The sequence below is a fragment of the Microcebus murinus genome, chromosome 27 (assembly GCF_040939455.1).
Source record: "Microcebus murinus isolate Inina chromosome 27, M.murinus_Inina_mat1.0, whole genome shotgun sequence".
Classification (NCBI taxonomy): Eukaryota; Metazoa; Chordata; class Mammalia; order Primates; family Cheirogaleidae; genus Microcebus; species Microcebus murinus.
The window spans coordinates 1,402,897-1,428,413 of NC_134130.1; the positions used below are offsets into that span (position 1 = coordinate 1,402,897).

A 25,517-nucleotide genomic window follows, 5' to 3' on the forward strand; every position below is an offset into this window, starting at 1 on the left:
CGCCACGGCACTCTAGCTCGGGCGACAGTAGCCTTTGTGCATATCGATCCTCCGTTTCCTCTCAGGCCAGCACAGTGTCCCATCTATGGCTGCTCCTGGGAATTTTCTAGACCACACAGGTTCACCCATGTCTCCAGTGGGGTGTGGAACCTTCTTGGAAAATTCCCAGGAAACACACTTCATAGCTGTTTTGGGGAGGGGGCTGGCTGTTCACTGAACTCTCTGTTCATTCCCAAGAAGACAATGGGGTTCTGTTTTTAATTCATCAACTCTTGGATTTCCCAGGCCCGGTGGGAGCTGTGGGGGACGGTTCCCTGCCGGCCTGGCAGGATCAGGGGAATCCCCCTAGTTCTAGCGACTTCTTGACAACCCAACGGGGGCAGGGTGGCTAACTGTCCTGGTTTGCCTGGGATTGTCCCAAGTTTAGCATGGAAAGTCCTTCATTGGGGAACTCCCTCAGTCCCAGGAAGGCTGGCTTGTCACTCATAGGGCCTGGGGTCTCTGTCATAGGACGGGGCTAGAATTTGCAGTGCAGGCAAGAGGGCTCGGGCCCGGGACATGAGCCTTTCACAGCCTCTGTGGCCTCTTCTCTTCTGCTGGTCCCACTTGAACATAAGCTGAGAAGGCCCAGGGAAAGCTATGCGGCCAGGCCTTGGCCAAGCGCCAGGCTGGGAAAATTGGAGCTATTGCTATAATTTATTGTGATTACTGGGATTATTACCACCATTGTTATTATGAGTCACCCCATTTGACATTTCCTGCTGGTTCCTTCTGGAGTAATGGATACCGGGTCCCAGGCCGGCCCGGACCTCTGTGGTCTGGTGTCCAGTCCCAGAGCCTCGCCCAGGCTGACTGTTGAAGAATCTGGCACCATCAGCTTCCTGCTGCTGCACTTCCGGCGGCGACGGCGACACAGAGGAAATTCGGGCCGGAAGGCCACGGCTTCCAGGCCATTCTCTCCTCCAGCGATGGCTTCTTTTTTTTTTTTTTGAGACAGAGTCTCACTTTGTTGCCCAGGCTAGAGTGCCGTGGCATCAGCCTAGCTCACAGCAACCTCAAACTCCTGGGCTCAGGCGATCCTCCTGCCTCAGCCTCCCAAGTAGCTGGGACCACAGGCATGCGCCACCATGCCCGGCTAATTTTTTTTGTATATATATTTTTAGATGTCCAATTAATTTCTTTCTATTTTTAGTAGAGACGGGGTCTTGCTTAGGCTGGTTTTGAACTCCTGACCTCGAGCAATCCGCCCGCCTCGGCCTCCCAGAGTGCTAGGATTACAGGCGTGAGCCACCGCGCCAGGCCCAGCAATGGCTTCTTAAGCACCTACTGGGCTCCAGGCACAATTCCAGGCACTGAGGACACAGCAGATGACGAGACAGACCCCTTCCAGGTGGAGCTGACCTTCAAGAACAGGTGTCAGGCAGGCAGTCTGGTGTTCAAAGAAATTTCCAGACCAGGTGCGGTGGTTCACACCTGTAATCCTAGCACTCTTGGAGGCTGAGGCAGGAGGATCACTTGAGGTCAGGAGTTCGAGACCAGCCTGAGGAAGAGTGAGACCCTGTCTCTACTAAAAATAGAAAAATTAGCCAGGCGTGGTGGTGTACACCTGTAGTCCCAGCTACTCGGGAGGCTGAGGCAGGAGGATCACTTGAGTCAAGGAGTTTGAGGTTGCTGTGAGCTATGATGATGCCATGCACTCTACTCAGGGTGACGGAGCAAGACTCTGTCTCAAAAAAAAAAAAAAAAAAGAAACTTCCAGTGAAATGGCAGATCATGCTAAGGGCTGTGAAGAAAATGCACAAGCAAAGGAAACAGAGTGATCAAGTTACTGATTTAAAATGAGGAGCTTCTGGGAGGTGGTGAGGTTTCACTTTTGATCTTGGGAGCTGGCTTTCTTTTACTGTTGTTCCTTAAAACTGGACCCACACTTTGGGAGGCCGAGGCAGGGGCATTACTTGAGGTCCGGAGTTTAAGAACAGCCTGGGCAACATAGACCCCATCTCTGTTTTTTCTAAAAAGAAAAAAAGAAAAAGAAAAATGGACCCATAGGTAAAGTCCATGAAAGAGTTTTTTGTTTTTTGGTTCTTTTTTTTTTTTTAGAGACAGGTTCTTTTTTTTTGTTGTTCTTTTTTTTTTTTTCAATTCCCTGAGAGTATTTAGAAGTGCTTAGAGACAGGTTCTTGCTTTGTTGCCCAGGCTGGAGTGTAGTGGCTCGATCATAGCTCACTGCAGCCTTCGACTCCTGGGCTCAAGCAATCCTCTTGGCTCTGTTTTTTTCTTTTTTTAATACATGAGAGGGCAACTCCTTTAGATATAAGGATATTTGTGAGTTCAGAATTCTCAGACTCATTTATATCTGTCCAATATTCCCATTCCAAGCCTCAGGGACCCAGTACTTCCAAACCAATGCCCTTATCTTAGCACAAGAGACCATTTGGGGTGTGCATTTAAATGACTTTAAAATTCTGTAACCCATCTACTCGGCCCTTGGGTCTGATCACCTATATAAATATATAAAAATGATTCCTGGCCGGGCACGGTGGCTTACACCTGCAATCCTAGCACTGGGAGGCTGAGCTAGGCAGATCGTTTGAGTTCAGGAGTTTGAGACCAGCCTGAGCAAGAATGAAACCCTGTCTCTACCAAAAATACAAAAAAATTAGCCGGGAATGGTGGTGCACACCTGTAGTCCCAGCTACTCAAGAGGCTGAGGTAAAATGATTGCTTGATACCAGGAGTTTGAGGCTGCTGTGAGCTAGGCTAATGCCATGGCACTGTAGCTGGGGGAACAGAGGGAGACACAAAAAAGAAAAAAAAGAAGAAAAGAAACCTTAAAATAATAAATAAATAAATAAAAGATTCCTTAAGGCCACCAAAACAAAACAAAATGAAACCAAAAATGTGTGTGTGTGTGCATTTACACCCCTTGCAGCAACAAAATTGAAAATCACATAAAGGGCCTTCGGTAGAAGAATGGACAAGTAAATCTTGATCTATTGATTTGTACAGTGGGAATATGATACTACAGAGAAAAGGAATGTTCTAGAGTCACTTATGTCAGCATGGATGAATCTCAAGAATGTATCACTGGGTAAATAGAAACAAGTGGCAGAAGAACATATACAGTATGACACATATGCATATTTTTCTTGTTTTAGTATGGTTTTTTATTGTTTATTTTTATTTTTTAGAGACAGAGTCTTGGTCTATAGCCCACACTTGGGTGCAGTGGCATCATCATAGCTCACTGCAGCCTCAGACTCCTGGGCTCCAGTGATCCTCCCGAATTGGCCTCCCAAATGCTGGGATTACAGGCTGAGCCCATGCACCCAGCCCAGAGTATGTCTTTATCTGCATTTTCATACTGAATCTCCACAGCTGCCCTGCGAGGCAGTCTTTTCACCATATTTTCTCAGACTCAGAGCAGCAGCCATGTGCCCTTGGCCTTGGCAAACAGACTCCAACTCCAGAAACAATCTGACCTGTCTGTGCCCATCTACTAAAGACAAAAAATATTCTAACACTGTTAAAATGATAAGGAAGATTCTATTCTAAGGGCTAATATTCGTATTGCAAAAAGGGAGAGAAATCAGGTTCAACTCCAAATACAGCAAAGACAGCTGGGGATTAATAACCAAAAATCAGAGTGAAGAGGTCGTGGAGGGAATATTATTACTAAGAGGTGATATCAAGGGTAGGAAGAGTCTTGCTTAACTGATCTAACAAGACTCTTGCTAAAGACAGGGCAAAGATTTATATACATCAAAGGTGTGGGATGAGGAACTTGATCAGATATTAAGGGTCGGGGAGGACTTAGTAGGATCCTTTACTAAGACTGGCCAGACCAGGCCAGGCCAAAGACAGGCTCAGGTTCATGGTCAAGGACTGCTCAAAGCCTAGTCCAGAAGAAGGCTCAGAGGACTAACGTTTGACTAAAGTTTGGTCAGAGAAAAGTCTTTGTCACCCTCTCCGTGCCTCAGTTTCTTCCTCTGCGAAATGGGCATAATGAGAGCCCACACACTGAGGGCTGCTGCCAGGATTAAATGAGATAATGCAACGCAGAGCGATCGGTGTAGCCTTCTCAGTAAATGAATGGCAACCGCTGGCCCAGTGAACTCAGATCTGGTGGTGGGACGTCCAAGCTGCTACCTTGACCGCTAGGGGGCCTCAGATGACAGGGTTGCCGGTGATCAGGATGGGGACAGGAACTGGTAGGTCAGGAATGCCACCCGGAAGTTAAGGGGGGAATCCCAGCCAGCAAGGTGGAGCTGGCCAGGTAGAGCCGATAGAAGGGAGGTGGGACGGCATGGAAGGGGGAGCCACAACGCAGGGGGTTGGAGGACTGAATGGCGTCCGGGTGCAGCCGTGAACGCCCAGGTGAGGACAAGAGCCTACGCCCAGGGTCAGGATCACATACACCTGACTTGAGCACAGAGCTCAGCCGGGAAACCCAGGATCTGGTCGCACCCCCCAACCCTGCTCTCCCGCCTACTTCCGCGTCTCCGCCCACCCCGCGGCAGCCAATCGTAAACGTTGTAGTGCATCCGGAAGCCGACCCAGCCAATCGAGGCTGAGTCATGAGTAACACCAAGGACCAATAGGAGCGCCGCCGTCGCGGCAAACTGCCCAATGGTTGCGTAGGAAGGGGGTTCCAGGGCTGCGGCCAACGGGCGTGTGCGTTTCAGGCGGCCAATGGGAGGCGGCGTCTCGGCGGCGAACCAGCGGCGGCTCCCCGCGGCGGCTGCAGCTGCGGGGCGGGAGCCGGGTTCGAGTCCAGAGTCGCGGGGGACGGGTGAGTCTGGAGAGGGGCATGGAAGGGGCGCGCCAGGGAGGTCACCAGGAAGGAGGCGCGGGGACGGGCTGCGTTCGGCAGGCAGCACTTGGATGGGAGTATCCCCTGCCTCGGGTCCGGTCCGATGCCCAGTGGGTGCACATCCCGGTTCCTGCCCCTGCCAGCCGGCTTTGGAGGTTTTGGGGGGCGGAGGGTGAAGCCTTCCCAGGTGCGGACCTCACCCCGACCCTATCTTCCAAGCCGGGTCTGGATCCAGTGGGGACGAGGAAGGAGGAAGTGAGCACCGGGAAAGCCCCATCTCGGGGATCCCGTCTCAAACATTAGTAGATATTAACAGCGGGCATTTATTAAGCACTTACTGTGTGCCAGCCCCTTCCCCTGCCCCATCTCTTCGAATCCTCCTAAGAACTCTTTGAAGCAGAGACTTACATACCTATTTTCCAGATAACCAAACAAATTCAAAAGAGGAGCCAAGTCCTGAGGGATCTGACTTTTGCAACTGGGACATCCTCCTCTTCCCACCACTGTTTGTCTTAAACCAGCGACATCAGTGGAACGCCTGACAGCCCTGCCATGACCGTGCCACAGAACTAACCTTTCACTCAGGAGGCCTAGGCCCTGGATTTGGGGAACAGAGCTGGACCCTAATCCTCCCAGCGGTCAGCAGGGACTGGAGTTACTCACGGGGGTGGGGGGTAGGTGTGGGGGACAGGGATGGTGGCCTCAAAAAAAAAAACCAATCACAATGATGAAATTAATCATAATTATTTTATTCTTGTTTTGTTATTATTTGTTATCTTTTTCATGTCTGCGCCAAGATCCGAACTGAATGTGTAACATGCAAAACTGCATTGAAACGTCACAACCATCTTTCGATGGCAATATTCTCAGCCCGCCCCTTTTCCAGATGGGGAAACTGAGGCCCAGAGTGGCTGAGTGCATATAGTTGACACAGGGAGCTCCAGGACTCACCCCCCAGGTCTGTTTGACTACGCCTATTTGCCTGGTGACCTCAGGGAGGTGGGTTCAGAGCGGATTTGTATAGGTACAAATTTGTCAAAAGAGGGGAGGGGCCGGGCGTAGTGGCTCATGCCTGTAATCACAGCACTTTGGGAGGCCGAGGTGGGAGGATCACTTGAGGCCAGGAGTTTGACACCAGCCTGAGCAACACAGCAAGACCTCGTTTCTACAAGAAAATTTTTATTTTTTTTGTTTTGAGAGAGTCTCGCTCTGTTGCCCCGGGTAGAGTGCAGGGTGTAATTATAGCTCATGGCAACCTCAAACTCCTGGCCTCAAGCAATCCTCCTGCCTCAGCCTCCTCCGTAGCTGGGACTACAGATGTGCACCATGATGCCCAGCTAATTTTTCTATTTTTAGTAGAAACGGGGTCTCACTCTTGCTCAGGCTGGTCTCAAACTCCTGATCTCAAGTGTTTCTCCTGTCTTGGCCTCCTAGGGTACTAGGATTATAGGTGTGAGCCACTGCACCCAGCTCAGAAAAAAATTGAAAAATTGGCCAGGCATAGTGGCATGTGCCTGTAGTCCCAGCTACTCCAGAGGCTGAGGCAGGAGGATCGCTTGAACCCAGGAGTTTGAGGCTTCAGAGAGCTATGATTGAGCCACTGCACGCCAGCCCGGGTGACAGAGTGAGACTGTGCCTCTTAAGAACAACAACAAAAGGGGTGGGTTCTGTGTTATCACTGATGATAGATCTAGGTGGGGACGCATACCCCAGCCCTGTCAAATAGATGTGGAAACTGAAGCTCAGAGAGGGGGATCGGGTGTCTAAGGTCACACAGTGAGGGGGCCCTAGCATCTCTGTGGCGCTAAAGGGGGCTTCCAGGCGAGGCCCAGGACCTGACGGACTGCTGTCTTCCAGCCGAGCCAGCCGCGAGGAGCATGCCGCTGTGCCAACGGCGGGGCTCCAGGCGCGGCGAGCCCAATGCGGACGAAGCTCAGCCTCTGGCTGCCGTGGGCGGCCTGAAGGTGCTTTTGCACTGGGCCGGCCCTGGTGGCGGGGAGCCCTGGGTCACCTTCAGCGAGGGCTCGCTGACTGCCGAAGAGGTCTGCATCCGCATCGCACACAAAATCGGTGAGTCTGGGGCATTGACGCCATCGGGGCTGGGTGCGGGTACAGGCAGCCGCTGGGCCCCGTCAATCCATCCGTCCGTCTGTCTGTCCATTCATTCAGCAGCCCCTGCGTGAGCACCTACTATGTGCCAGCCCCAAATCGCTGCCTTTGTAGAGCTGAAATTCTAGTAGGGAAGACAGCAGAAACATAATAAATAAATGGACAGGTGCGGTGGCTCCCGCCTGTAATCCCAGCACTTTGGGAGGCTGAGGTGGGAGGATCACTGGAGACCAGGAGTTTGAGCCCAGCCTGGGCAACATTAGCAAGACCCTATTTCTAAAAAGAGAAAAGGAAAGAAAAATTAGCTAGATAGGGTGATGTTTGCCTGTAGTCCCAGCTACTCAGGAGGCTAAGGTGGGAGGATTGCTTGAGCCCAGGAGTTGAAGGCTACAGTAAGCTGTGATTGAGTCATTGCTCTCCAGCCTGGGCGACAGAGCGAGATCCTGTCTCTAAAAATACATAAATAAAATAAAATAAATTTTAAAATTAAAAAATAAGAAAACCGCATGGGAGGATCCAGAGATGCGGGAATATTAAGCAGCGAAGGGAGATGGGGTGTGCTGGGGGTGGAGAGAGGTTTCTCTGAGAAGGGGCCGCTTGAATGACAAGTTAAAGAGGAGAGAGCAGGAGGCATGGTGATATCTGGGGCAGAGGGAGGAGCAAGTGCAAAGGCCCTGGGGTGGAAACTTGTCAGGAATGGTGAGGAGCAGAATAAGTGGAGGGGAGACAGGAGGACATTAGAAGGCAGATTACGTACTGGCTTGCAGGCCTTGGAGGAGACTCCGGATTTTATTCTGAGTGACATGGGAGCCCCGGAGGGCTGTGAGCAGCAGGAGGAACATGGCTGGAGGAACTTGGGTGCTCACAGGCGTCCTCTGGCGGCAGTCAGGGGAACAGACTGGGGAGGTCAAGGCAGGAGACAGGAGAGTAGGGCAGAGGTGACCTCTAGGTGGGACATGAAGGGGTCAGGTGAACCACGGCCAGATCTTACAGTAAGTTATATGCCAGAGGAGGGACTTTAGAGTTTAGACCTCCCCCTGAGAACAGCAGGGAGCAGAAACCCAGAATGCGCTCGGGAGTGTGATTTCACCTGTTGGCGGAGGGAAGGCCTCCCTCCAAGGAGGCAATGCTTACCTGTCCCTCCAGAAAGCCCTCTTAACCCTCCGCCACCACATCCTGCTTCTGGATGGGGCCGCTCCCGTGTATTTCTGCATCTGGTACTCCCCCGTCGATGGCTGATTCTTACAGGACTTGGGCGGGTGAGCTGGGTGGCGTGAATGAGGCCCGGCAGAGGGAACAGCGTGCATAGAGTGTGCAGACAGCTTGGTCTGTTGGAGGAAGCAGGAGACCTTCAGGGTGACTGGGTTTCACTTTGGACAGTTTGGAAGGGGAAGTGAGACTTGAAACCAGAGCGTAACAGGCAGAAGCAAAGTCATGGTTACTCAGTGCTGGGGTGGGGGGTGGGGCAGGGTTGGGCTGCGGATTTTCTCACGGGGCAATAGGGAGCCATGGAAGGTTTAAGGCAGAGAGTGAAGCAGTCTGATTGGTTCTTTAGGAAGTCTCTCAAGGAAGAAATCATCCCTTTGCAGCAGGCAGTATAATTAAATGCAGTGATTTGACATCATCTAACATAGTTGAAATGTACATTCCCAGAGGCCATATAGTTCCACTGCTACGCGGATATTCACTCTACAAACACTCAGCTCACGTGTCTCAGGAGACATCTATGACAGCGTTCAGAGCTGCCTCATTTATCATAGTTAAAAATAGTGGCCAGGCCTGGGCACGGTGGCTCACGCCTGTAATCCTAGCACTCTGGGAGGCCGAGGAGGGTGGATCGCTCGAGGTCAGGAGTTCGAAACCAGCCTGAGCAAGAGCGAGACCCCGTCTCTACTAAAAATAAAAAGAAATTAATTGGCCAACTAAAAACATATAGAAAAAATTAGCCGGGCATGGTGGCGCATGCCTGTAGTCCCAGCTACTTGGGAGGCTGAGGCAGAAGGATCGCTTGAGCCCAGGAGTTTGAGGTTGCTGTGAGCTAGGCTGATACCATGGCACCCTAGCCAGGGTAACAGAGTGAGATTCTGTCTAAAATAAAAAATGTAAAAATAGTGGCCAGGCATGGTAACCCCAGCACTTTGGGAGGCTGAGGTGGGAGGATCACTTGAGGCCAAGAGTTTGACACCAGCCTGAGCAAGAGGGAGACCCTGTCTCTACAAAAAAATAGAAAAATTAGCCGGGCGTGGTGGCGTGTACCTGTAGTCCCAGATACTCAGGAGGCTGAGGCAGGAGGATCGATTGAGCCCAGGAATTTGAGGCTGCTGTGAGCTATAATAGCACCACTGCATACTAGCCTGGGCAACAGAGTGAGACCCTCTAAAAAAATAAATTAAAAAAACCGTACTGTAGCATGAAAAGCACATTGCAGAAAGACATCTGCAGTATAATCCCACACGTTTCAAGTTTGTGACATTCGAGACTAGATCGTAGAGGACGTGAAAATGATAAACGCTACTTCGGGAGTATGGTAACCACTTCTTTGCAGGAGGAAAAAGGTGTAGACAGGAGCTTCAGTTGTCCTTGTCACGTTTTATTTCTTTATCTGGTGGCTGGTACGTACATGACCATAAATTATTCTGAAGGGACTGTTTTAGATAAAACTCTAAAATGATACGTAGAAAAAGAAAGATGCCTTGGGTGGCTATGGAGAATGATGGCAAGTTTGGAGGCTGGCCTAGAGTTGAGCTTTGGATTTGAAGGTGGCAGATGGATCCCAAGAACATGGAGGCTGCAGAAAGAGCAGGCCTTGGTGACCAATCTGCTGTGGAGGGGATGGGGGAAGTTGAGGACAAGGACCACGTTCCTGGCTCAGAGAACTGGGCACAGGAGGGGCAGGTTTGAGGTCCATGGAGGAGATATGTTTGGAGCAAGGCACATCTAAAGGGGCCCTCTGATGTTCACGGGGAGATGCCAGGAGGAGGTTGCATGTGTGTTTGGGGCTGGAGTTTAGGGGAGGCACTGGGCAAATTGCCCGCAGTCTGTAGAGTTATGTTAGTCAGGCTAAGGTAGGTTTTGCTGCAGTAACAAGCAACCTTCCAAATCTTCCTGCTTTAAGACAATCAAGGTTTACCCAAAATCAAATGCAGGTTGGATGGTTCACCTCCATCTTCACCACCCGGTACAAGGTACCTTCAAAATACCTGGGACAGGAAAGATGATAAGAGAGTTTATTTCTAGGCTTAGAAACGTGTCCACCTCCCATTGGCCAGAAACCAATCCAATGGCCCCATCCTAGCTGCAAGGGAGGCTGGGAAATGTAGTCCTCCTATGAGGCCACAGCATGGTCACCCATGCATTGTCCTCTGCCCATGAGCAATGTGAGGCTCAAGCTGTAGGCAGGGGAGGTGGCCCATGGTAGGAGTGTAAAGACAGACAGAGAATCTGGGGGTCCTGCTGGCTGATGGCATCAGGTGACCTGACCTTGACTTCATTTCTCCCCTGATGCAGGCATCACTCCTCCCTGCGTCAATCTCTTTGCCCTCTTCGATGCCCAAGCTCAAGTCTGGCTGCCCCCAAACCACCTCCTAGAGATCTCCGGAGACACAAGCCTGTTGCTGTATTTCCGCATGAGGTGGGCGAAGGCCCCTTGGAAGATCTGTCCCCTTTCGTTCTGGAGCTGATCTGAGTCTGTACTAAGCCCTCAGTTGTGCCCTTCCCTTCCTGCAGGTTTTATTTCCGGAACTGGCATGGCATGAATCCTCAGGAGCCAGCCGTGTACCGCTGCGGGCCCCCGAGCACCGAGGCTTCCTCAGAACAGACAGAGCAGGGCGTGCAACTCCTGGACCCGGCCTCCTTTGCGTACCTCTTTGAGCAGGTCTGAGCAGGGCTGGGGAAGGGAGGCAGGACTATTTATGGGGGACTTAGGAGCAGTTGAAGAGCCACCAATTCCATCCCTGATTCATATATAGCTAATTGGTTTCAACTCATGTCATTGGGGATCTTTTGGTTGCCTGAACCGATTGAGTTTGGGTTGAAGGGGAAAGAGTTCTGCGATTGATTAGTGATGTCTGCCACAGGCACAGGATTGGATATAAGTGGTGTGTGTGATATATATTTGGTCTTTCCAGAAAATGGTGATCTCTCCCATCCTCAAGGTGGCTAGAAACAATAAACCAGAGTCCTCTGGCCAGAAAGCGAATGCATTCTCACGCCTCCTTTTCTGCCCCACTCCCCCGTCCCCAGGGCAAGCACGAGTTTGTGAATGATGTGGCATCACTGTGGGAGCTCTCAAACGAGGAGGAGATCCACCACTTTAAGAATGAGAGCCTGGGCATGGCTTTTCTGCACCTCTGCCAGCTTGCTCTCCACCGCGGCGTCCCCCTGCAGGAGGTGGCCAAGAATATCAGGTGTCTGGGAATGGGGTGGCAACGCTGCCTAGGTGGCAGGGGGTGGGAATGCCCCAAACATCTGGGAGCCAGGGTGGACTTTGCATATCGCCATGCCTTTATTCATTCAACACTTACTGAACACTGCCTAGCACTAGTTTTTTTTGTGTGTGTTTTATTTTTTTTTTTTTTCATCTGTTTTAAAAGCAGGTATAGGCCAGGTGCAGCAGCTCATGCCTGTAATCCCAGCATTTTGGGAGGCCAAAGCGGGATGATTTCTCGAGCCCAGGAGTGTGAGGTTGCAGTGAGCCGTGGTGACACCACTGCACTCTAGCCTGGGCAATAGAGTGAGACCCTGTCTCAAAAAAGTTAAAATAAAAGCAGGTATATTCCTGAATGGCACTAGTGCTAAATGTTGAGGTCACAACAGTGAACAAGTCGGACAATTCTCTCCACCCTCCTGGACCTCCCATCCCACGGAGTCAGGCAATTAACAAAATACAAAAGTGAAATAAATGTACAGGCCTGGTGCGGTGCCTCACTCCTGTAATCCCAGCCATTTGGGAGGCTGAGACAGGAGGATCACTTGAGCCCAGGAGTTAGCGGCTGCTGTTAGGGGGATGGGGAAGGAAATTGGAGCAGGGAGGTAGGGACTTGGGAGACCCTCAAAGCCCATTGGCTTTGAGAACTCATTCGAATTCAAGGGAAGGAAGGAAGCGGGAGTCCAGGGAGCTGGGAGCCAGCTCTTCTCACTCCCACCAACAGAGCTGTAGTGGATCCCTGCATTGCAGTGAGGGCTGGGTAGTCAGGGCATACTGCCTGGAGGAGGTGGCGCAAGAGCTGGATCTTTGAAAACCAGCCATTCTCTTTGGGTGCGGGGCTCACACCTGTAATCCCAGCGCTCTGGAAGGCCCAGGTGGGAGGATCGCTTGAGGCCAGGAGTTGGAAGCTACAGTGAACAATGATTAGGCCACTGCACTCCAGCCTGAGTGACAGGGCAAGACCCTGCCTCAAAATTTTAAAAAAGATAGCCATTTTTCTCGAAGCACGCATTTTTTCCGTCCTTATCCTGTTATCTTCTGAAAGACTAAGGCTGTGGCAGCAAAGTCCAGGGTTCTAGGAAGCCCAGAGGAGGGAGCCTGTGCAGCCTGGACATCAAAGAATGCTTCCTGGGGGAGGTGACTTCTCTGCTGAGACCAGAAGTTGAGTTGGTTGCCAGACTGCACTGGCAACACATTCTAGGCAGAGGGGACAGCATACATGAAGGCCCAGAGGCAGGAGGTGGCAAAGGCCCGTTTCTAGGGCAACTGAATGTAGAAATTTTTAATTTTTTTTTTTAAGACGGGGTCTCACTCTGTTGCCCAGGCTGGAGTGCAGTGGTGTTATCATAATTCACTGCAACCTCAAATTCCTGGGCTGAGGCGATGTTCCTGCCTCAGCTTCCTAAGTAGCTGAGACTACGGGTGCACGCCACCACGCCTGGCTGATTTTTCTATATTTTGTAGAGATGGGGGTCTTGCTATGTTGCCCAGGCTGGTCTTGAACTCCTGGCCTCAAATGATAACTCCTGCCTTGACCTCCCAAAGTGCTTGAATTTGAGGCCTTTTCCACGGCACCTGGCCAGTGTGCCTATTTTCTAGATGAGCTGAGGCTCAGAGAGGTTAAGCCGCTTGCCCCATGTTGCCCAGCCTGGCCTGCCACACAGGTCCCTTACGGGCCCCTCCATGTGGCCCCCACAGCTTCAAGGACTGCATCCCACGCTCCTTCCGGAGGCAGATCCGGCAGCACAACGTGCTGACGCGGCTGCGCCTGCGCAGTGTCTTCCGCAAGTTCATCCGAGCCTTTCAGCCGGGCCTCCTCTCCCAGCAGGTGGTCATGGTCAAATACCTGGCCACGCTGGAGCGCCTGGCGCCCCGCTTCGGCACGGAGCGCCTGCCGGTGTGCCACCTGAGGCTGCTGGCCCAGGCCGAGGTGGAGCCCTGCTACACCCTGGACAGCGGGCAGTCCCCTGCGGACCCCAGCCCTGAGTCTGCCGCCGGGCCCTCCACCCACGAGGTGCTGGTGGCAGGCACCGGCGGCATCCAGTGGCGGCCTATACAGACTGAGGTGAGCAGGGCGCCTCTTCCGCTCTGGGGGTCCAGGCAGGGCAGGAGGGGGGGATCTCTGCTCATCTTTGAGGGTGGCTGAGTTGAGCCCTCTCCCCGTGTGGTCTGGCTGGCTGTCCCTTGGAGAGTGTGCTACATCCGCCTGCCCCCTGGGTCCTGATTTCTGGGGTCTGCACCTCTGGGGAATCCTCTTGGGGACTTGGCACCTGGGGGTGCGTGGACTGGGATTCTCTACTCTGCCTTCCTGGAGGTTGCCGGCATGTGTTGTCTCTTGGGGGCGGGTCCCTGTCCTGCCTGTGACACCTGGACTCCTGGGAGGGTGACCTGAGGTGGTGCCTGGCCCCTCTGGCTCCCATCTGTCCCCTGAGGAAAAGTGCAAGGGCAATGAACAGGCATCGCCTGCTCCAACCGCTGCCCCGCACGCTGGGTGTCCAGGGCTCTAGTGGTGGCGGCAGCGGCAACGTCAGTGGCAGCAGCGGCGGGAATCCCCACGCCAGCCTGTCCGGGAAGAAAGCCAAGGCGCACGAGGCAGGCGACCCGCCAGTGGACAGGCCGCGGGAGCTGCCCTGGTCCTACTTCTGCGACTTCCGGGACATCACCCACGTGGTGCTCAAAGAGTGCCGCGTCAGCATCCATCGGCAGGACAACAAGTGTCTGGTGGGGCCCCGGCCGGGAGTTGGGGGAGCCTGGCTGGGGGGGTTCTGGCCTGGGCTGCCTGCCTGACGTGAGGCGCCCCTGGCCTGCAGGAGCTCAGCCTGCCCTCCCGGGCCGCGGCCCTGTCCTTCGTGTCGCTGGTGGACGGCTATTTCCGCCTGACAGCAGACTCCAGCCACTACCTGTGCCACGAGGTGGCCCCCCCGCGGCTGGTGATGAGCATTCAGGACGGCATCCACGGCCCCCTGCTGTGAGTGCCTGGGGACAGGGGGGCCCAGGGGACCTGGTGGGGCACCGAGGCTGCCAACTAGACTGTGAGCACCAGGGGCCGTGTGTGTGCCTACGTGTTCACCCACGTGTGCACGTGTGTGTGCATTTGTTTCTCAGTGTGAGTACGTCATGTGCACGTGTGCACATATGTGTGTCAGCATGTGTTATGTGAGTGCACACGTACACATGCGCTCATGAGTGCGTGCACACACGCCCATGTCTCTGTATGTGCACACATGTTTGCTCGTGCGCATGTGTGTGTGTGCACGCACGGTGTGTGCATGTGAGTGAGCACACGTACGTGTGCACGCCAGGGGTTACAGGATGAGAGATGCTATGGACTGCATGTCATCATGAGCATGCTGTGTTCGGGACTGTCACTGTGCTGTTCTGGACGTACAACCGCCTGCTTGTCATGCGGCTGTGTCACCGCCCCAGTGACCGTGTTTGAGACTGTCATTGCATATTGAGGTTGTCATTGCGCAACATGGGTGATGTCTGGGGGCGATGTGTTGCACTGACGCTGGTGACCATTCGGGTGTGTCGGGCACGCCCACCTCCACAGGCAGGTCCCGGTGCTGGCAGTTTGCATGTCACTGTCTCAGCAGGTTTGTTTGTGACGTGTGGGGCCAAGAGTGTCAGGTGTCCATGCCTGTGGGGTCCTCAGGTGCAGGGGTGTGTGTGGCCATCCTGGGTGCTGCCAGGTCATGGTTTGTGACTGTGTGCTTGTCTGGTCATCAGCTGTCCCTTGTCCTACCTGTGACACGGGGGCAGGATGGAGTGGCTGTTTGACCTCGTGAGGCCTGTGGCCGTGCTGCCTTCATGGTATGTACCGCCCCTGGCACAGGTGTCTGGGGCCATGTTGCTGTGTCAGCCACTGCAGGTGCTGCTGTCTGGGTCTGTATGGCTGTGTCACCTTGTAGTGCCTGTGACAGTTGTCACCTCTGTGTCTGGGCTGTCAGGGCCCTTGTGTTGCTGTGTTGCATAATCAGGTGTATCTATGATCGCTGTCCTTCGGGTGTGTGACAGATCATCCATCGTCTGTCACCCTGAGAGTGGCCCCAGGTGGCTGTTTCCCGGCTCAAGTGTGTGTCAACCTTGCCAGCCCCTGTGTCCGTCATGCACAAGTTTGTGCCTGTTCTTGTGCTTGTGTCTCTATGTGAGTGGCCGTATGTGCGTGTGCATCCAGGCATAGTGTCACCGCTTTAGTCCCAGCTGGGTTGTGCCCCTCTGGACAGGTGTTCTGTGTCGTTGTTACCAAGTGTGTGTCCAGGAGTGGGCCCTGGGTGGCCTGATGGTGTCCCCTCATGCCCCCCTTCCCCAGGGAGCCGTTTGTGCAGGCCAAGCTGCGGCCCGAGGATGGCCTGTACCTCATCCACTGGAGCACCGGCCACCTCTACCGCCTCATCCTCACGGTGGCCCAGCGTGGCCAGGTGGTGGGCCTGGGACGGGGGACTGGGGCTGGAGCTGGGCACGCTCGCTGCCTGGACCCCTGCTCACCGCCCGCACCCTGCCACCCTGCACAGGCGCCCGGCCCCGCACAGAGCCTGCAGCTGCGCAAGTTCCCCATCGAGCAGCGCGAGGGCGCCTTCGTGCTGGAGGGCTGGGGCCGCGCCTTCCCCAGCGTGCGGGAGCTGCGCGCCGCCTTGCAGGGCTGCTCGCTGCGGGCCGGGGACGACTGCTTCTCCTTGCGCCGCTGCTGCCTGCCCCGGCCGGGAGGTACGGTGACAGGGACTGCCCTGCCCGGTGGGGGTGGCATCTCTGCCCCATGCCAGCCCTCGGTGATGACATCGCCCCTGCCCCCAGAAATCTCCAACCTCATTGTCATGCGGGGGCCGCAGGCCAGCAGCAGGCAGCTCAACCTCAGCCAGCTCAGCTTCCACCGCATCGGCCAGGACCAGATCACCCAGGTGGGGGGCCGGGAGGGGCCGGGGTCCCAGGAGGGGCTGGGGTCCCAGGAGGGGCTGGGGTCCCGGAGGGGCCGGGGTCCCAGGAAGGGCCGGGGTCCCAGGAGGGGCCGGGGTCCCAGGAGGGGCCGGGGTCCCAGGAGGGGCCGGGGTCCCGGAGGGGCCGGGGTCCCAGGAGGGGCCGGGGTCCCGGAGGGGCCGGGGTCCCGGAGGGGCCGGGGTCCCAGGAGGGGCCGGGGTCCCAGGAGGGGCTGGGGTCCCGGAGGGGCCGGGGTCCCAGGAGGGGCCGGGGTCCCGGGGTGGGGGGTCAGCTGCCAGCTGTCTTCATGGCGATGTTCTGTGCCTCGTCCCTGTAGCTGTCCCACTTGGGCCAGGGCACCAGGACCAACGTGTATGAGGGCGTCCTGCAAGTGGAGGGCGCGGACCCCGAGGAGGGCAAAGTGGACGGCGGGGACCCCCTCGTGCCCGGCGGGAACTGCGGGCAGAAGCTACGAGTGGTGCTCAAAGTGCTGGATCCTAGTCACCACGACATTGCCCTGGTGAGTGACGCGGCCCAGCCAGCGTGTGTCCGCAGAGGAGGGCGCGGGGGGGCAGGATGGGAGGGGTCTGGTTTGCAGCCACCTGACCTGCCTGGTCCCCACAGGCCTTCTACGAGACGGCCAGCCTCATGAGCCAGGTGTCCCACGTGCACCTGGCCTTCGTGCACGGCGTCTGTGTGCGCGGCTCTGAGAGTGAGTGGGCCCCGCCACCCCCACCCCCTGTGACTGGCCACCACCCACCTTGTACCCACTGCCCGGGTGGCACCTGACCCTCAACGTACACCCCAGCCTATGACGACTTCTCCACTCTGCCCTGCACCCTGACCTTGGGCTACACCTTGACCTTCAACGTATTTCCCCAGCCCTGGCTATATTCCGGCCCTCAGCTTACATCCCTTGACCTGGCCTGCACCCCGACCTTTGACCCACACCCTGATTCCTGACTACATCTCAGTTAACATCTGCCACCCGTGTGACCTCCACAACCCAGCCCCTGTCCACCCTCTGACCCCATCAGCACTAGAGCCCTGGGCAGACCCCAGCCCTGTCGGGACCCTGACATCCAAACCTACTGAAGCCCTGCTGCAGCGTACCCCAACTCTGCGTGGACCTCAAAACTCCTCGTACAGGCAACCCCAGACCCGCCAACCCCATGTGTGTACATTTCTCTTACTTTCACCTTGGCACTACCCCACACCCAGACCCGCATCTTCCTGCCTACTCTGGAATCATCCTTTTTGGGTTTTTTCTTGAGATGGGATCTTGCTCTGTCACCCAGGCTGGAGTACAGTGGTGGAGTCGCAGCTCATTGTAGCCTCAAATGCCTGAGCTCAAGTGATCCCCCTACCTCGGCCTCCCGAGTAGCTGGGACTACAGGCGTGCACCACCACACCTGGCTAATTTTGTATTTTTTTATAGTGATGGGGTCTTACTATGTTGCCCAGGGTGGTCTGGAACTCCTGGCCTCCAGTGGCCCTCCCGCCTCGGCCTCCCAGAGTGCTGGGATTACAGGCGTGAGCCACTGCGCCCGGCCTGGCATCCTAACATCACTCTGCCCAGGCCTCAAGCACCCCACTTCCATGGTCACCTTTATCACTTGAACTTCACCTTCCTCAATGCCCCAGCCCGCCTGGACTCACACGCCACCGTCCACCTCTGCCTTACCCTGCGCCCACCGCGGCCTCTGCCCCATCTTGCAGCTCTCCTCTCCCCAAACTCACTCCCAGCCCAGACCAAACCCTGCCCACGCCTCTGCCCTGACACCTCCCCGGCCACAAGCCCAGTCCCCGAGTCCAGTCCGGCCCCTGTCCCCGGCCCCAGAGGGTGGAAGCAGGCAGGCAGCCCCTGGAGCAGCTGTGTCTTTGCAGACATCATGGTGACGGAGTACGTGGAACACGGGCCGCTAGATGTGTGGCTGCGGCGAGAGAGAGGCCACGTGCCTGTGGCCTGGAAGGTGCTGGTCACCCAGCAGCTGGCCAGCGCCCTCAGCTACTTGGTACGTGGCCTTGCCTGGGGCCCTTGGCATTGGGGAGGGCCAGGGCGGTCTTGGCGTTGGGGTGGGAGGCTTCCACCCTTCGCTCTGTCTACACGCGGACCCTGGCGGATCTTTCCATGAACCTCCTCTGCCTAGCAGCTGAGGCCCTTGGGGCCTGGCTGTGGCCTCCTCTGACTGTCCCTCCCTCCTACCCTTCCTTCCTCCAGCCCCTCCCGCCCTGGTCACCCCAGTTTCCAGAGCTCCCCCTTCGCCTACTCATTCGGTGTTTACTGAGCACCCTCTGTGTTCCAGGCCCTGTCCTAGACCCTAGGGACACAACAGAGAACAAAACAGACCAATCCCTGTCCTCAGAGAACTGGCATTTTAATTGGAAGGGACAAACAAGGAACAATGAGTATGTGGTACAATATGTTAGAAAGTAATAAGAACTACTAGGTGTAGTGGCTCACACCTGTAATCCCAGCACTTTGGGAGGCCAAAGCAGGAGGATTGCTTAAGACCAGGGGTTCGAGACCAGCCTGGGTAATATAGCAAGACCCCATCTCTTAAAAAAAAAAAAAAAGAAAGAAAAAAAATTAAAAGATAAAAAGCATATCTGGGCCGGGCACGGTGGCTCATGCCTGTAATCCTAGCACTCTGGGAGGCCGAGGCGGGGGGAATTGCTCGAGGTCAGGAGTTCAAAACCAGCCTGAGCAAGAGCGAGACCCTGTCTCTACTATAAATAGAAAGAAATTAATTGGTCAACTAATATATATAGAAAAAAACAACTAGCCGGGCATGGGGGCGCATGCCTGTAGTCCCAGCTACTCGGGAGGCTGAGGCAGAAGGATCGCTTGAGCCCAGGAGTTTGAGGTTGCTGTGAGCTAGGCTGATGCCATGGCACTCACTCTAGCCTGGGCAACAAAGTGAGACTCTGTCTCAAAAAAAAAGCATATCGGCAGAGGTAAGGGTTGCTATGGTTTGGGGGGTGAGGTGAAGAGGAGAGGTGAAGTTTTAAATAGCTGGCCCCTGAGGGAGGTTGGGGGAGAGCTCTGAGGGAACAGAATTCCAGGCAGAGGGAACAGCCAGTGCAAAGGCTATAGTGAAGGAGTGTGCCTGCGTGGGTTTGAGACCCGCACAGTCCCCAGTGCTGTGTGGTCATGATGACAGCGTGCTGATATCCCAGTAGTGACCACAATTGTCTTTTTCACCCTGGCTGTCCCCAGGGTGCACCCCATGGTTTAGCGGTTGGGAGTCAGGTCTGCGCCCCTCCCCGTGGCCACATCCCTCTCCTTCCCACCCCAGGAGGACAAGAACTTGGTCCATGGTAACGTGTGTGGCCGGAACGTCCTGCTGGCACGGCCGGGGCTGGCGGAAGGCACCAGCCCCTTCATCAAGCTGAGCGACCCGGGCGTGGGTCTGAGCGCCCTCTCCAGGGAGGGTGAGAACCCCAGCAGGGCTGGGCACAGAGAGGGGCCTCCTGTCCTCCTCCCACCCTCAGTGACCTCTGACCCTGGCCCCCAGAGCGGGTGGAGCGGATCCCGTGGATGGCCCCCGAGTGTCTGCCCGGCGGAGCCAACAGCCTGAGCACCGCGGCCGACAAGTGGGGCTTTGGTGCCACCCTCCTAGAGATCTGCTTCGACGGGGAGGCGCCCCTGCAGGGCCGAGGCCCCTCGGAGGTACGTCCAGGGGAGGTGGCTGGAAGCCAGGCCAGGAAGGGACAAGTGTGAGATGCAGCTCAGCTCAGCAGAGTCAGCAGGACCGGGGGCCGATGCCTCATCTGGCTGAAGCGCCTGGCTGGGCCAGCCCTGCTGCTCTAGGGACCTGCCTCTGCTTCTTGCAGAAGGGGTGGGGGAGGATGGGGGTGCTGACTACTGTGGGTGCCCTCCCCTGCAGAAAGAGCGTTTCTACCAGAAGCAGCACCAGCTGCCCGAGCCCTCCTGCCCCGAGCTGGCCACGCTCACCCGTCAGTGCCTGACCTACGAGCCAGGCCAGAGGCCGTCCTTCCGCACCATCCTGCGCGACCTCACTCGGCTGCAGCCACACAGTGAGCCACCGCCCAGCGCTGGGACCCTGGGGAAGGCGGCAGGGCTGGGGTTCCCGCTGCTGCACCCACAGTACGCCCAGGGTCTGTGGCCGGGTACACAGTGGCTCAGGGTGTGTGCTGGTTTCCAATTCACGTAAAGGCGCCGGCTGTCCTGAGCTGTCCTTGTCGTTAATGTTTCCACAACTTCTTTGGGTATGAGACCATCACGGTTTGTTTCTTTTCTCAGTGAAATGTCTGTGCCCTCTACCCAATCTGAGGACGTCCAGGTGTCAGTTTTAATGAGGCCAGCTCTGTGCATGTTGGACAGGAACTGTGATTTTTCCGCTGTTGCAAAAATATGTTTTCTTACCTCTGGGGACAGAGGCTGGTGGAGCAGTGGCCGCTTTGGGACCCCAAGCGTGGGTCTGCTGGGGAAAGGGCCAGTGTCTGGCCTCACTTATGGGGCCTCTTCCAGATCTTGCCGACGTCGTGACTGTGAACCCCGACTCCCCGGCCTCAGACCCCACGGTTTTCCACAAGCGCTATTTGAAAAAGATCCGGGATTTGGGCGAGGTGAGGGCGGGCCCTGGGCTGCGGGAAGCCCACGTGGTGGGGAGGAATTTGGGGATTGAGTAAAGTCCGGCCTAAGGGTGGTTTTTTGGGGGCCTGAGCTTTTCAAGTGGATCTGCCTGGGGGCGGAGCCTGGGGACTCGGGGCTGGGGCTGACCGTCCCTCGCGCGCTCCTGCCAGGGTCACTTTGGCAAGGTCAGCTTGTACTGCTACGACCCGACCAACGACGGCACCGGCGAGATGGTGGCGGTGAAAGCCCTCAAGGCGGACTGCGGCCCGCAGCTGCGCTCCGGCTGGAGGCGGGAGATAGACATCCTGCGCACGCTGTACCACGACCACATCGTCAGGTACAAGGGCTGCTGCGAGGACCAAGGTGAGCGGGGCGGGGCCTAGCGGTGGGGCGTGGCTAGAACGTGGGTGTGGCGTGGTGGGCGGGGAGGACGCGGTTGTAGGCACCGGAGAACTGCCTGCTTCCCACCTCGGGGTCGCTGCCTGGTGGACCCAGGATGGGCAGGGTCACCGGCAGCTCCCTCACGTGGGGACGGGGTACAGGATGGGCCCTTCCCACCTAAGGACTGGGCGTAGCGCGCACGGGTCTTGGCCTGCCCTCCCCACTTTGGAGGGGGCTCTGCATGGCTCAGGGGGGGCTGTCCCCGGCCCCTCCCTCTATCTCCCGCTCCCGGCCGCCCCCCTCCGCGCCAGGCGAGAAGTCGGTGCAGCTCGTCATGGAGTATGTGCCCCTGGGCAGCCTCCGAGACTACCTGCCCCGGCACAGCGTCGGGCTGGCCCAGCTGCTGCTCTTCGCACAGCAGATCTGCGAGGTGGGTCGGCCCCGCCGCTGCTTCCAGAACTCGCCCCTTCCTCTTGGGTGTGGCCTGGTGTGAGCCGGTCCGGTCCCACGTGCTCGCTGGCCCCGCCTCCGCTCTCTTGGCCACGCCCAATACATCCCTCCCAGCCCAATCGGCCCTCCCCCTGCCAAGCATCACTCGTCTGGCCCCGCCCCTGCTTTCGGGCCCCGCCCCCTTTGCTTGGCCACACGTGTCATCCTGCGCTCTCCAGCAGCTGGTCCCCAGGCCTGACCTGACTGGCCCCCAGCCCTCCTGGCTGCTCAGGCCCGCTGGCTGGCCTCCTGGCTGGCTCAGGCCACTGCGGGCCCACCCCTGCCCCACTGATCCTGAGCCGCCCCGCCCCCAGGGCATGGCCTACCTGCACGCGCAGCACTACATCCACCGAGACCTCGCTGCGCGCAACGTGCTGCTGGACAACGACAGGCTGGTCAAGATCGGGGACTTTGGCCTAGCCAAGGCCGTGCCCGAAGGCCACGAGTACTACTGCGTGCGCGAGGATGGGGACAGCCCCGTGTTCTGGTGACCAGGAGGGGTGTACATGGGGTGGGGTGCCAGGGTCATTTGGAACAGGCAGGGTGGAGGAGACTGATGCTGGGTCTGAGATGACCAACCCCCCCCCCAAAAAAAAACCCAGTGGAAACGGGCAGGGCCTAGAGAGTGAGGGGGTGGGACCACAGCAAGGGACCGGGAGGCCAGGTGGGTGGAGCCAAGCTGGCCTGGCCAATTAGAGTTTCATCCCCCCTCAGGCTGCGCCCTTAAGGTGGGTCGTGACAGGCCAGAGGGGTCCGTCAGTCCCAGGTGAGGGCTCCAGCCTGGTCTGAACCCCAAACCCAGAGCCTAGCCCCCAGGCCTGAATATCCCCTCCCCCTAGGTATGCCCCAGAGTGCTTGAAGGAGGGTAAGTTCTACTATGCGTCCGACGTCTGGTCCTTCGGGGTCACCCTGTATGAGCTGCTAACGTACTGCGACTCCAGCCAGAGCCCCCCCTCGGTGAGAGCCAGGCCCCACCCACCCCAGAATTTGCTAGAGGAGTTAGACATGAATTCACATCTCAGCTCCTTATCCTAGCAAGCGCTTAACCTAACAGAGCCTCACAGTCCTGATCTATAAAATGGGCCACTTGCAGCGCAGGGGGCTTTGATTGTGACAGAAGCCCCACTCCAACTGATGTAGGCAAAATAGGAGCAGCACGCTCCACTGTTGACACTCTGCGTGGGAAGGGGCGTGGCCGAGGGTAGGGCTTACACTGGACCCTCAGGTGTCATCAGGAATCCGGTTTTCTCCAACTCTCTTCTCTGTGGTAGCATCTCCCTCTGTTGTGGCAACAGTGCACCCCAGTCCTCCAGCACCCAGCACGGGGCTGCAGGGGACCAGTGGTCCTCCTTCCGGCATAATTCTCAGGGCTTTCTCTGATTGGTCCACATTGGCTCATGTGTCCACCTATGCGGCCAATCACTACGTAGCCACGGTCCACAGTGATTGGCCAGGCCTAGACTGGAGGGAGGAGCCCAGAATATGTTAGAGGTTTATTCCCAAAGCCAGAGACCCTTACAGAAGAAAAAGAAGATTCTGGACAGATTAAAACGCCATACTGTAAGGGTTTAATAATAACAGCAGACACCTGATTCAGACTTACTCTGTGAATATTAGTTTATCCAATTCTCGCAGTATCCCCAGGTGGTAGATGCTGTTACCCCATTTTAGGGATGAGGAAACTAAGGCCCAGAGAGGCAAAGGCCTAAATCCAAAGTCACACAGCTGAGAAGTGTGGACGTGGGATTAGAACCCACGCAGTCGGCCGGGCATGGTGGCTCACGCCTGTGATCCTAACGCTTTGGGAGGCCAAGGCGGGAGGATCGCTTGAGCCCAGGAGTTGGAGGTTGCAGTGAGCTATGATGATGCCACTGCGCTCTAGCCAGGGTGACAGAGCAAGACCTTGTCTCAAAAATGAAAAGATGAAAAAGCAAAAAATAATAATAATAAAAAGAAAAAACAGAACCCATGCAGTCTTCGCTGCCTCTTGAAAAGAATTCGTCTTGTTTCTGCTATAGAAATTCATCGAGCTCATAGGCCACACGCAGGGCCAGATGACGGTGCTGAGACTCATGGAGCTGCTGGAACGAGGGGAAAGGCTGCCCCGGCCTGACAGATGTCCCCCCGAGGTGAGACCCCCTGCGTCTTCCCCTGCCCCCACTATCATGGCATGGAGGGAGCCGCCACCACTGCACGGTGCTTCCTTCCTAGATCTATCTTCTCATGAAGAACTGCTGGGAGACAGAGGCCTCCTTCCGCCCCACCTTCCAGAACCTCATACCCATCCTCAAGACGGTCCAGGAGAAATACCGAAGCCAGGCCCCTTCGGTGTTCAGTGTGTGCTGAGGCCCAGTGGCCCCGCCGCTTGCCGGGGTTGGACCAGGCGGTACCCACAGAGTGGGCCCAAGAGGGGGAAATCAGCCTCGCCTACCCGCTGTGCCTTACTTCTGTCCGGAGACCCCACCTCTGTGAACTGACTTTCCATCCATGACTGTGAGCCTGACCATGACCCTGAGGAATCCAGGACAAGCAGGGAGCGAATCAGGCCTTTAATCCCCTAACTCCCACGCTGAGGCCCACCTTGTCCCCTATTCACCCCACGGGGTCCATAACTACTTGTTAAGTGTACACAGCACTTGGTGGGGACCACGTGCCACATAGACAAGACTGCCAGTTTCATCCTTTCGTTCCTGTGTGACCTCAGGCCAGTGGCTTCACCTCTCTGGGCCTCTGTTCTCAACACGCAGTGGTCATGCTTGCTACCTCATAGGCCTGACGTGAAGATCTAATGAGGTGGTATATGGAAAATGCTTAGCAGAGGGACATGCAAATAGTGTTTAATAAACATTCAGTACAATTGTTATTCTGGTGTTTGCCAAACTGTTTCTACTTACTGGACGTGACTTAGGATGGATTATGGAGTCAGACACATTTATGAGAGGCAGTTAAAATTTTTTCTTCTTTTTTCTCCATAAAGGACTTCTAAAGACTTTATGCAGGCTGGGCAAGGTGGCTCATACCTGTAATCCTAGCAGTCTGGGAAGATTGCTCGAGGTCAGGAGTTCGAGACCAGCCTGAGCAAGAGTGAGACCCCATCTCTACCAAAAATAGAAAAAATTAGCTAGATGTCATGGCATGTGCCTGTAGTCCCAGCTACTTGGGAGGCTGACATAGGAGAATCCCTTGAGCCCAGGAGTTTGAAATTGCAGTGAGCTACAATAATGCCACTGCATTCTACCCAGGGCGACAGAGTGAGAGTGTCTCAAAAAAAAAAAAAAAAAAAAAAAAAGACTTTATGCCTTGCAAATTTCCTGACTGAACAATTTTCTACTATTCTAATGACAGATGCTTTTAATAACATTTTTCAAAATTAATTATTCATTATAATTTGAAATCTTTTGGGAAGAATAGGTAATATCGACATTGTTCTAAATTCGTGTAAAAGTAGGCAGTGAAATGTGTCTCTCCTCTGTCCCTCAGCTACCACTTTCTCTTCCCTGGAGGCAACCAATGTCATTGGGTTTCCTGTGTTTGCTTCTAGTGATATTTTACCCACATACAAGGAAATCTGCATACATATTATGTATTCCCATCTGTGCAAAATGGTAGCATGTTCCATACATTGTTCTGATCTGTATCTTGCTTTTTTTTTTTTTTTTTTTTTTTTGGAGACAGAGTCTCAGTCTGTTTCCCTGGGTAGAGTGCTGTGGGGGGTCAACCCCATAGCTCACTGCAACTTCAAACTCCTGGGCTCAAGTGATCCTCCTGCCTCAGCCTCCCAAGTA

At 55.6% G+C, this 25,517-nt stretch overlaps 1 protein-coding gene across 7 annotated transcripts; it reads left to right on the top strand.

Annotated features, from left to right (window-relative positions):
- The first annotated feature begins 4,677 nt into the window (after positions 1-4,677).
- On the top strand, positions 4,678-24,595 carry TYK2 (tyrosine kinase 2). Of its 7 annotated transcripts, XM_075998142.1 has the most exons (27): positions 4,680-4,792; positions 5,237-5,451; positions 5,611-5,771; positions 6,248-6,473; positions 6,671-6,883; positions 10,430-10,553; positions 10,649-10,796; positions 11,165-11,328; positions 13,047-13,413; positions 13,848-14,069; positions 14,159-14,316; positions 15,661-15,769; positions 15,863-16,055; positions 16,143-16,246; positions 16,600-16,782; positions 16,887-16,974; positions 18,150-18,277; positions 19,562-19,697; positions 19,781-19,935; positions 20,153-20,303; positions 20,758-20,855; positions 21,033-21,225; positions 21,555-21,673; positions 22,047-22,219; positions 22,572-22,689; positions 23,751-23,861; positions 23,944-24,595. In XM_075998142.1, the coding sequence occupies exons 5-27, from the start codon at positions 6,691-6,693 to the stop codon at positions 24,076-24,078; spliced, it is 3,570 nt and encodes a 1,189-aa protein (XP_075854257.1). In that variant the 5' UTR covers positions 4,680-4,792; positions 5,237-5,451; positions 5,611-5,771; positions 6,248-6,473; positions 6,671-6,690; the 3' UTR covers positions 24,079-24,595. The 7 variants fall into 7 exon arrangements, with proteins under 7 accessions (XP_075854260.1, XP_075854257.1, XP_012646109.1 ...); XM_012790655.2 differs by lacking the exon at positions 6,248-6,473; XM_075998143.1 differs by lacking the exon at positions 6,248-6,473 and having other exon boundaries at positions 5,700-5,771.
- The last annotated feature ends 922 nt before the right edge of the window (positions 24,596-25,517 follow it).